This window comes from Anomaloglossus baeobatrachus, chromosome 7 (assembly GCF_048569485.1).
Source record: "Anomaloglossus baeobatrachus isolate aAnoBae1 chromosome 7, aAnoBae1.hap1, whole genome shotgun sequence".
Taxonomy (NCBI): Eukaryota; Metazoa; Chordata; class Amphibia; order Anura; family Aromobatidae; genus Anomaloglossus; species Anomaloglossus baeobatrachus.
Genome location: NC_134359.1, coordinates 62,336,634 through 62,349,042, shown reverse-complemented (window position 1 = coordinate 62,349,042; position 12,409 = coordinate 62,336,634). Strand labels below are relative to the sequence as shown.

The 12,409-nt window shown below is 41.6% G+C and overlaps 1 protein-coding gene across 1 annotated transcript in view; it reads left to right on the top strand.

The window, feature by feature from the left end:
• WIPF1 (WAS/WASL interacting protein family member 1) overlaps nt 1-12,409 on the top strand; it is a 113,416-nt gene that overhangs the window by 85,543 nt on the left and 15,464 nt on the right. Inside the window, exons 3-5 of the mRNA XM_075317357.1 lie at nt 6,165-6,294; nt 9,417-9,584; nt 9,934-10,728. Of these exons, the coding sequence (XP_075173472.1) occupies nt 6,165-6,294; nt 9,417-9,584; nt 9,934-10,728 (1,093 nt within the window). The remainder of the gene's footprint in view (nt 1-6,164; nt 6,295-9,416; nt 9,585-9,933; nt 10,729-12,409) is intronic.

Genomic DNA, 12,409 nt, shown 5'->3' with positions numbered 1-12,409 from the left:
AAAATGTGTTTGAAAAAAGGCAAATTTCATTTCTCCTGTTCTGTGTCAGTTACTTATAATAATAATAATAATTACTTGTCTCACACTGGTAACTCCGCCTTTTATTTAAAATACTCTCAGGAGGCGGAGTTATCTTCTAGGCAGCATCCGCCCCATAGCCTGGAAGAGCTCATTTACATAAAGTGATAAAAGATGATGTTTCCACAAGAAGGTATCTAATATGAGACATAAAGGTATGGCTTTTTTCAGCATTCTATGACCTGTATGCCCATATTAACAGTGTAAAAAGGTCAAAGTGGTGACAGATTCCCTTTAACCATTTCTCAAACTGTATACAACTTACTGCCTTTTTATATTGGTACACATTACAGTATATATTTTCCCATATTGCTTCGTAGTTGATCTGAGGACCCCTGCTGGCGGTATTAGTAACTACAAGAAAATTATTATTTAACTCCAAAAAAAAAATATAAAAGCATAAATTCCATGTGAATGTAGCCATGTGCTATTAAAACACATACAGAAACATATTAAAAACAATGTACAAAAAATATTTTGACTTATGTTAGTGATTACATTTAGTTAATAAAATGGCACTGTGTTTTAGTCTGCAACCTTTATCCATATATGTTTTTATTTATTTACTATGCCTTGCCTATATAGCACCATCACACTCCACAGGTCATCATATATATATATATATATATATATATATATATATATTATTTTTATATATATATATCTATATATATATATATAGCTATATATCTAATATTATATATATATATAAATAATATATATATTATATATATATTATTTTTATATATATATATATGTGTATATATATATAAATAATATATATATATATACACACACATTATATATATTATTATTTTTTTTTTAAACATAAATTTTTATTGCATTTTTCAGAATTATTACAATATGTCTAACATTTGAACAAGAATAAATTCACCTTACCAATTTACCCACCCTTGTCTTAACCCACCCTCTTTTATTCCGACTTTATCCCCCCCAACATTTTTAATACACAGAACACCAGGTATAAGTCGCGAAAGAACACACAGCTCCTCTATATTCTGATTCTCGTTTGAAGCCCTATTTCTCTGAAACCCTCGTCTCGCCCTACTGTCGTGTCTCTACTGCGTGTGTATTTTCAGCTTTCCCAATGTGCCTTGCAAGTCTCCCAGTAGGTACCATTCCGTATTAGTGAAAGGAGATACCACTTTCCGTATTTCTGCAACTCCATACTGTTGTACTATAAATCTCTTCCATTTTTTAAAAAAGTTTCCCGTTAGTTCGTCCTTATTTTTTTCGGCTTCCAACTGTTCAATATTGAGCAGCTTTTTAATCTGATTGACCACCTCTTCCTCTGATGGAACAGATTCCTCGAGCCATCTGCGTAGTAGGGCCTTTTTCCCTATCATAGCAATATTATAGAAGAGTCTTGGAATCGTGGTCCCCCGTGTATCTCCTCCTCCTTCCTTTTCTTTAGTCCTGTGGTGGAAAATCCATAACAATGGGTCTAGTTCCATTTCCACTTCCCATACTTTTTCTATAAGTGTCTTCATTTTTCCCCAAAATTTCTGACTTTGTGGGCACTGCCAAATCCCGTGGTATAAGTCCGTTTTCGGCTGTTTACATTTGGGGCAATGTTCTATTTTATTCATAGTCTGCTTGGTGGGGATGTTAAAACCATAAATTGCTCTGTGCATTAATCTAAACTGTGTGTCCCTCCAGCCCTCATTAATCACCTCCTTCCTCATCCTCATCCATCCCTGCCGTATCTTTTCCCCTGCCTCTGTATCTTTTAGTTGTCGTGCCCATGCTCCCCAGACCTGGTCCGAGTGCAGTGGTACCAGTGCTGTTCTCAGATCTTTGTACAGGGAGGAGATAGTAATCTCCTGTTTATCCTTCATTATAAATTGGTCCATTTCATTCGTTACCTGTTCTTTTCTAACATCCTTCAATAGTCCCATTATTCCCTTTTCCACCTGTTTGTATTGTATGATTTGGAATGGAGAAAGCCCGTACCTGTTCACCATCTCCTCAAGGGTCAACCACCTATGTTCCGTTTCATGGAGCAGATCCTTCACCCCACTGATCCCCTTATTTCTCCATTCTAGAAATAGTTTCTTTTCCCTCCCTGCTGGGAATTCCGGAAAATTCCAGATATTTAGGTATTTGGAGATTCACCAGGACAGGTTAGACTTTTTCCTCACTGCTTTCCACGCCATTATCGTATCCCTACATACCAGGGATTTAATTTTCTTCGGAATATTGGCCAATGACGTGTGTAATATTGCCCCCAAGTCCCATGGTCTACAGTACTCACTTTCCAATTTTATGTTAGAATAGCTATTTGTCTTCCTCAGCCAGTCTATTACGTGCCTCATCAAGCATGCGAGGTTGTAGCCTCTCACATTTGGCATCTTGATTCCTCCCTTTTCCAGTGGTAGCATTAGTTTTTCCGCCCTAATTCTTGGTCTTTTTCTCTTCCATAGGAAGCTTGTAAATGCTTTATTCAGTCTATTTACATCCGCATGCTTTAATAATATAGGGATAGTCTGCATTGGGTATAGCAGCTTCGAGAAACTCATCATTTTTAAGAGGTGGTTTCTACCTAGCAGGGATAGCGGCAGCCCCTCCCACATCTTATACCTAGCAGGGATAGCGGCAGCCCCTCCCACATCTTATACCTAGCAGGGATAGCGGCAGCCCCTCCCACATCTTATACCTAGCAGGGATAGCGGCAGCCCCCCCACATCTTATACCTAGCAGGGATAGCGGCAGCCCCTCCCACATCTTATACCTAGCAGGGATAGCGGCAGCACCTCCCACATCTTATACCTAGCAGGGATAGCGGCAGCCCCTCCCACATCTTATACCTAGCAGGGATAGCGGCAGCCCCTCCCACATCTTATACCTAGCAGGGATAGTGGCAGCCCCTCCCACATCTTATACCTAGCAGGGATAGCGGCAGCCCCTCCCACATCTTTAGCTCTCGTTCTATTTTCTGTATCAGCGTTTTGAAGTTTAATTCATAAATGGAGGCAGGCTGGCATCCCATCTGGATCCCCAGGTATTTAAGGTGGGTTTTTGCTATCGGTATCCCACATATGTGATCCCCTATTCCATAGGTTTTCAGGGATGACATGGTTCGCTCATTCAGAAACAGTATTTCACATGTTGTCTTGTTCAATTTAAAACCTGCCATAGACCCAAATCTCTCTATCTGTTGTATTGTTTTTAAGAGGTCATTCTGTGGTCTATTCATGAATAATATTGAAATGATGTGCCAGGGGGGCCTCTGGCTCTGTAGTCGTGGCCTTCGTGGCTTCAAGGCTTACCCCTGGCTCCATCACTACTACAAAGTCGAGGACTGGCTTGGTGGGGCAGAGTGTGTTGGTGTCGTCGCCGGCAGTGGTACAAATAGTCTTCAGGCCAGATGTGATGCAAACAAAAGACATATTTATTGGCACACTGGACACACGTAGTCTCAATCCGGCGGTTGCAGACAAGATAACACTTCCTGGGCTGGGGGACAACCTGCCCTAACGAATCCTCCTGTGGGGCTGTGCCCTGATTACTCCGCTTCACTGGGCTCCCACTGACGGTTACACACAGACCGGACCCACACCGGCTGCTTCACTCTTCCAAGGATCCGTACACTCTCCCCTTTCTCTCCGGCGTCCCCTCTTGATTCAGCCCCCACACTCTGCCCCTTGATCTTCACCCTCACGCGTCCCGGATCCAACAACCTGACACTCACTCACACATTCCCCCATGATACAGCCGGCTCCTCCTCCCCGGTGGCAACAGCCGTCCCACCCGGCCACTAGGGGGTGCCCTAACACAACATACAATAATAAAAATCAACATTTTTATTAGTTACAATTCCGGGTAAACTATGCTGGTACTGGTAGGGGTAGGCCCACCCACTACATGATGATATCGTCCGCGAATAGAGCTGAATGTACTTTTTCCGTTCCAATGTTAATGCCCTCAAAGCAGTCTCCTCCATTGATCAGTTTTGATAATGGCTCAATGGCTAGATTGAACAAGAGAGGGGACAGCGGGCACCCCTGTCTCGTCCCTTTGGTCAAAGAGAAGGGTCGTGACAAAAATCCGGGTGTCGCCACTCTTGCCTGAGGGTTTGCATATAGTATACCTATAAATGTTCTGAATGTTCCCCTGAAGCCCATATTATCTAGGACTGTTTCCAGCCATGGCCACTGCACATTATCAAACGCTTTTTCAGCATCCAACGTGATCATGGCTGGCAACTCCCCTCCTTGTAGATCCCTGTGTCTGATGGCGTCCATTACTATCATGGCCTTTCTTACGTTCGTCACGGCTGCTCTCCCCTTTACAAACCCTGATTGGGCGGGAGAAATTAGCCTTGGTAATACCTCTGCTAATCGATTGGCCATCAATTTGGCCACTAGTTTAAGGTCTTATTATTTTTTTATATACAGTCAGGGCCAGAAATATTTGGACAGTGACACAAGTTTTGTTATTTTAGCTGTTTACAAAAACATGTTCAGAAATACAATTATATATATATAATATGGGCTGAAAGTGCACACTCCCAGCTGCAATATGAGAGTTGTCACATCCAAATCGGAGAAAGGGTTTAGGAATCATAGCTCTGTAATGCATAGCCTCCTCTTTTTCAAGGGACCAAAAGTAATTGGACAAGGGACTCTAAGGGCTGCAATTAACTCTGAAGGCGTCTCCCTCGTTAACCTGTAATCAATGAAGTAGTTAAAAGGTCTGGGGTTGATTACAGGTGTGTGGTTTTGCATTTGAAAGCTGTTGCTGTGACCAGACAACATGCGGTCTAAGGAACTCTCAATTGAGGTGAAGCAGAACATCCTGAGGCTGAATAAAAAGAAAAAATCCATCAGAGAGATAGCAGACATGCTTGGAGTAGCAAAATCAACAGTCGGGTACATTCTGAGAAAAAAGGAATTGACTGGTGAGCTTGGGAACTCAAAAAGGCCTGGGCGTCCACGGATGACAACAATGGTGGATGATCGCCGCATACTTTCTTTGGTGAAGAAGAACCCGTTCACAACATCAACTGAAGTCCAGAACACTCTCAGTGAAGTAGGTGTATCTGTCTCTAAGTCAACAGTAAAGAGAAGACTCCATGAAAGTAAATACAAAGGGTTCACATCTAGATGCAAACCTTTCATCAATTGCAAAAATAGACAGGCCAGAGTTAAATTTGCTGAAAAACACCTCATGAAGCCAGCTCAGTTCTGGAAAAGTATTCTATGGACAGATGAGACAAAGATCAACCTGTACCAGAATGATGGGAAGAAAAAAGTTTGGAGAAGAAAGGGAACGGCACATGATCCAAGGCACACCACATCCTCTGTAAAACATGGTGGAGGCAACGTGATGGCATGGGCATGCATGGCTTTCAATGGCACTGGGTCACTTGTGTTTATTGATGACATAACAGCAGACAAGACTAGCCGGATGAATTCTGAAGTGTACAGGGATATACTTTCAGCCCAGATTCAGCCAAATGCCGCAAAGTTGATCGGACGGCGCTTCATAGTACAGATGGACAATGACCCCAAACATACAGCCAAAGCTACCCAGGAGTCCATGAGTGCAAAAAAGTGGAACATTCTGCAATGGCCAAGTCAATCACCAGATCTTAACCCAATTGAGCATGCATTTCACTTGCTCAAATCCAGACTTAAGACGGAAAGACCCACAAACAAGCAAGACCTGAAGGCTGTAAAGGCCTGGCAAAGCATTAAGAAGGAGGAAACCCAGCGTTTGGTGATGTCCATGGGTTCCAGACTTAAGGCAGTGATTGCCTCCAAAGGATTCGCAACAAAATATTGAAAATAAAAATATTTTGTTTGGGTTTGGTTTATTTGTCCAATTACTTTTGACCTCCTAAAATGTGGAGTGTTTGTAAAGAAATGTGTACAATTCCTACAATTTCTATCAGATATTTTTGTTCAAACCTTCAAATTAAACGTTACAATCTGCACTTGAATATTAGAGAATTGGCACAAATTCTGCTTTATATGATAAATGCGGGCCTGTGTCTTTACTTGGATGATGTGTTTTATTATATCCATTTTTTGTTATCCCTTTTTTTTGTTTCTTTTCTGCAGGCAAACACAGATAAGCCTGCTCTCAACAAATCTGAGCAATCTGGAAGAAATGCTCTACTGTCTGATATCCATAAAGGTAGAAAGCTTAAAAAGGCCGTTACCAATGACAGAAGCGGACCCTCACTGGACAGTAAGTTTTATTGGCAAATGAGGTTTGGTTCACTTGAGTTTTGGTCTCTGTTCACACCTGAATTACGCAATTCCCATCCTCTGTTCTATTCATACAAAAGAGAAATGGAATTCATGGGGTGGACGGATCTGTTAAGGTACTCATCATTTTACCATAAAAATACCGCGGCAAAACGGACAAAGCAATTCAATATAGAAATTTTTTAAAAATTTATTTTTTAAAATATTTTTGAGTAATTACTATATATTTGATAGTATAATTTCTGCCTATGTACAATATGGAACCTTTTTACTTGTGCTGACAATTAGTGGTAAAATAGGCTACAGTCTACACTGGTCCCAAAAAAAAAAATCCAATTCTGTGTTTTTTATTATATATTCCTTGTAATGGGCAGAAGATAATAACATACAGATGGTTTATTCTGCTGCTTCAAAGGAGGCTAGTGTCATGCTCGGACAAGGAAACGCCCGGCGAAACACAGAGGTTACAACAGGGATGAAACGGGAGAAGAAGGCCCTAATAATAGGGAGCGTGTAACGGGTCACCTCCTGACACTAACCTATGTCTGAACCCATGAGCTCCTCTAATGTCCCTATACGAGTCTTTCCCCTCATCACCGTCACGTCCCTAGTCCCTAACTGCCCCTCCACTCACTCTGAATAGTGCCAAGGCACTAGACTTCACCACTACAGTAATAAGACACAAAGGAAGGAAGACAGACAGGGGGACATAGACAAAAAGGATATACATCTACTATTGCAGCCAAACACCATGGCTGCAAGAGACTAGAGGTCAGCAACTACAAAAGATTTCGTCCCTCCACGGTGGTCAGTTTACAATGATGATATTATATAACTGGCATCAGGTGATGGAACATGTGACTATTTAAAGACAAAGGGAGTAGTCACAAACCGGCTACACCTGAGATTGAACTGACAAGGAACTACCAACAAAGAAAGAGTCATTGACCAAAAGAAAGCACATACATTTAAAACCCAGAGTCTCACAAGACAATTTAAGACTTAGATCACAAACCTGACACATGTTTCCCAAGGATGGGAGACCCTCGTCACAGCTAGCCACACGCATAAGTATGTCTCCATGTTATATTCTAAAGTATTGCCTGCCAGGAAAAGAAACATAGATGAATAGAATACTTTCTCTCCATATGAATATTATTTCACCTATAAAGCAGATTTTGCATTGGTCATAACCAATATTTTTAGTAGAAGGAAAAACTTAAAAAAAATAAATAAATATGTGACCATAAAATGTTTGGATTTTTAACACTAGTTGGTGTGTATTTAGGTTCTTTAATCCATAAAATGTAAAGGCCCCCTGTACACATCAGATTAAAATTGTCTGAACCAGCCAATATAGTTGGGATTGCCAGACAATCTAAAGTATATGGGGGCTTCTTGACATTTCCCCGACAGATGATGTCGGTGAAAAGCAGGATCCAGAACGTCAAACTTCCAATTGCCAATTCTTTTGTTCTTCGGCAGTTAAGCTGCTGCCAGAAAAGTCTGATATCAGCTCTCTTCTAGAGAGCACATCTTAGCCGATCTGTCCTGTGTATGAGGACTGAGATAAGTGTTGATAAAATTACTGTTCAGCTCTCTAATGTGTATGGGTGACTTAAAGGGGTTGTCCACTACTAGGACAACCTTTTCTGATTCCAAATGTTTTCCTCAGGTCAGATAAAAAGTCTATACTTATCTCCCATACCGGCGATGGTCCAGTGGTGCTGCGGTTTGCATTCTCGAGACTCACGTGAGGTTGTGACGTCACATGAGCTCCGTGTCCAATCAGCGCCGGCCTCTGTCTCACCGCCTTCGGACCAAATGAGTTAATCAACAGGAAGTGAGCGCTGCAGCTGCGCTCACTTCCTGTTGATTGCTTGTTTGGTCCGAAGGTGGAGAGACAGATGTCGGCGCTGATTGGACGCAAGGTTCATGTGGCATCACAACCTCACATGAGCACCGGGAACAAGAACTGTGGCACCGCTGAAACCCCCCCCCCCCCCCCGGTATGGGAGGTGAGTATAGGCTTTATTATTTCACCTGCAGGAAACATATGGAATCAGAATGGGTTGTCCTAGTAGTGGACAACCCCTTTAAAGGGTTACTCCCATCTCCTTAAATGAATATTATTAGATATTCAAATTGTCTCTCCCGTAAAGGAGACAAACTCTAGCGCAGCGCCACCTATTGGAAGTAGCGATCCTAAAAGTCACAAATGGATTTTTAACAATCCTTTGCAATATGACTCAGGATATATGCCAGATCAGAATCCCAATTTGCAGACACGGTGTTTCGGGGTGCTTGCCCCTCATCAGTGCAAAGTATGGGGTATCTGATCTGGCTCATGAGAAAGCTATGTGGGGACCACGGGGGAACACTATTCTCCTTAAGGAGACTTTGCAAACCAGTCTGGCTGCCAGTAAGGGGGCTTATAGCTGCCACGCCCCTCTGGGAAATACTCAAATTGTCTCTCTAGTAAAGGAGACAATTATGGATACTACTTGTAAAAACAAGAGCTTTTGCAATTTGCTGTTTTATTAAAATTTGCAGCCATTCTTAAGGTATTAACACTTATTTACAGCTCATTGTCTAAGAGACAAACCACTGCTGTTATCTGGCTTGTAAGCGCTGCACTGAATCTGGCCAGGGTTAGGAGGTAACAGTGCGCTCCAGCAATCCCAGCAAACGCCAAAACAGTACTTACAAGTTCAATAGAAAACAGCTTGTAAGTTCTGCACGTGTTCTGCTGTCTAAAAGCAGTGGTTGGTCCCAAGGCAACAAGCTGTAAGCACAAATATCTCAAGAACAACTGAAAATTAAAGCAGTAACTTGCAAAATTTTTTGTATTTACTATGTACTATGCTAAAATTTCCATTTATGAAAATGGAAATAACTGGGTAAGTATTTTGATGTACATCCAAACATAAACATATTTTCAATCTCTCATTGGTTGTGAATGGAGAATCAGGGCGATAATTGTGTCTTTGGGTCTAGTATCTCATAGGCTTTGGTTTAGAACAAGAAAATATGGCTGTATAATTAACTACTATTGTTTTTAGACGTAAAGTCATATATTTACTTAATTCTTCTTCTTAATAGAACCCAAACCGTCTTCCGGAGGCGGCGGTGGTGGAGGTATGGGAGGAGGAGGTGGAGGCGGCGGTGGAGGTGGTGGTGGTGGTGGAGGGTTCGGAGGACCTTCAGGATTAGGTGGCTTGTTCCAAGGAGGGATGCCAAGACTACGGCCTTCAGGAAGTCGAGAAAGTGGTAAGACATGTCATGGTTTCGATGATCTATATTGTACGAGTTCTTATTATTACTCTTTTATACTTTTATAAAAAGATTTGTTACAAATATTGAGTATAAACCAGTGTTTACTCAATTTGTATACTACCTACTGTATATATGAGCATTTTAATTTTTTTTGCCCAAGTAGATGCTTTTTTTAGGGTAAAGCATGATGTCATCTTCTGGTTAGATATCTTCATAGCAATAATCAATAAATTATTTTTTGTATTCTTTTATTCAGTTAATATAATGTTTTTGTGTTATGCTGCAATGTACTGTTGGTTTATTTATTCAATTCTTTTCTTTTTACTGGTCCTTGTTCTTTTAGAGCCATCAGGAAACAGAGCACCAATCTTTCCACCTGGTGGACGAATGACATCTCCTAGACCTTTTACTCCATCAAATACCTCTCCACGAGGACCTCCACCTACAATGGGTATAAGGGCTCCTGTTTTTGAACCTCAAAGAAACCGAATGCCTCCACCTCCTAGGAATGATTTTAATTCCAGGTCAGAACATGCTCCTCCTGCGGTACCAAATACACCTAGACCGATAAATTCAAGTCTTCACAATAGAGGTGCACCACCAGTACCAGCTCCAAATAGGCAAGTGACCACACCACCCATGGTTCCATCTGCGTCATTTAATAAAGCACATGGATTTGGAGGAAACAGCAGACAATCTCCATCGATTCCTCCACCAATTCCATCCATGAATAGACCATCACTTCCGCAAACACCCAGTAGACAAATGGATGACAGGCCACCTCCTCCTCCTACAGGAAACCGGCCTCCTCTTTCCAGAGATTTTCCTCCACCTCCACCTCCTCAAAACAATAAGCCACCTGTTCCCAACACACCTAGACCGAATACAACTTCCCAGGGGCCACCTCTTCCTCCAGGTAGGCCTGGGCCTCCTCCTTTACCACCTACCCCTTCTAACTTTGATGATATGCCAAGACTTCCTCAAAGAAATACATCCTTGTCATCCCTGTGTGCTGCACCGCCACCTGTTCCACCTATTGCAAGGTCTGGACCACCACCTCCTCCACCGTCAATGGAAAGGCCTCCACCGTCAATGGATCGGCCACCACCTCCAGTGAGAGAGCCATCTGGAAGATCAGGTAAACATTTAAAAATTCATATGCTCAAGATGTATACCGAATAATGGACAGTTTTAAAGGACCAGTCACCATTTCTGATTTAGTCCATATATGCATTCCCCATAAAACAAAAATTCTGGATCATCTTTTATTAGAACTCTGTGTTCTACCATTCCTCTGTAATTCCTAGATAACCAACTCACTCAAAAACCAACTCACAAAGTGATAATTAAGAAGATATTTTTTTATTTCATAATATGAACAATTTATAAAATGTAAAAAAGATAAGGTGTAATGACATTGATCGCACAGGAGATGGCGCACATTCACAGGAGAAAGGGAACAGATCAAAAAGGAAATAAATATTAACCAGGCAAAAACAAAAGCAAGTTTATAAAGTGGCCAAAAGGTGATCACAAAGCCTAAGAAGAACCTATTAGGACCTATAAGGAGTCCACTAAAAAGTTCAGACAGACAGTAAACGAACAGTGCATCAAAATAAATAGAACTAAACCCTGGACTGACCTGTAGACATTTCTCCCTACTAGCATGGTGTCAGCTCCCGACGCACGTTTCAACACAGGGCCTTCATCAGGGTCTTTTCTCTGTTATTCCTACTAGAAATAAATCAATAAAACACATGTTAATCTTTCCTTTGTCAAAGTGGGCATGTCCCTACATAGTCAGTCTGAGACTGGCAGCACTGATTGTACAGTGTCAGAGAATGAAGGGACATACCCCCAACTGGTAACACCCAGCCATCAATTTATAGATTTCTAGTAGGAATAACAGAGAAATGGCACAACACAGAAATATAAGAAAAGATGGTCCAGTATTGTTATTGCATGGTGAATGCAAGTATTTACTACAGCAGACAAGTTGGGAGTAGTGGCAGATCATCTATAAACTGACCAGCTACTAACTTACCGTGTATATCTTATATTTACATGCCTAGGGTAGTCCGTTCCTAAATAATAGGATATGATACTTTTGGGAACTTTTTTTTACTTAACTACATGTATTTTGGTCTAAAAATATTTTTTTAATTGGGTTTCTTTAGATATCTTGTACAATTTGTCTCTTACAGGCTCGTTCTTTCCATGCACATTATTGGCTTCTTAAAGCATTAAGGCCGGAGTCACACTTGCGAGTGACTCGCGTGTAACTCGCGCGAGTCTCTCATTGCATCACCCGGCACGGCTGCATACTCTCCTGACAGGAGCGGGTCGGTTGTATGCATCTCTATGCAGCTGAGATGCTCCTGTCAGGAGAGTGTGCGGCCATGCCGGGTGATGCAACGCGAGACTCGCGCGAGTTACACGCGAGACACTCGCAATTGTGACTCCGGCCTTAACTGAGAATCAGTCAGTGAGCTATTGTAGTTCACTTTGTAGCTGTTGACTCTTATCTGTAAGGCCTTGTGTGCACAGTGCATTTTTTATGCAGATTTGGTGCAGATTATGGCCCAAATCTGCATATTTATCTTTATGTCAGCAAAGTCAATGAGAATTCTGAAGTGCTGTACACACGTTGCTTATTTTTTCCTTGCAGATTTGGTGCAGAAAATAATTTACAGCATGTCAATTGTTGGTGCGTTTTTCCTGCATTCTTTTTAGCCCTTTCACCCATTGATTTCATTAGGAAAAACGCATGGCACAAAAACGCACCAAAAACACGTGTTTTTTGGTGTGTTTTTCTGCCA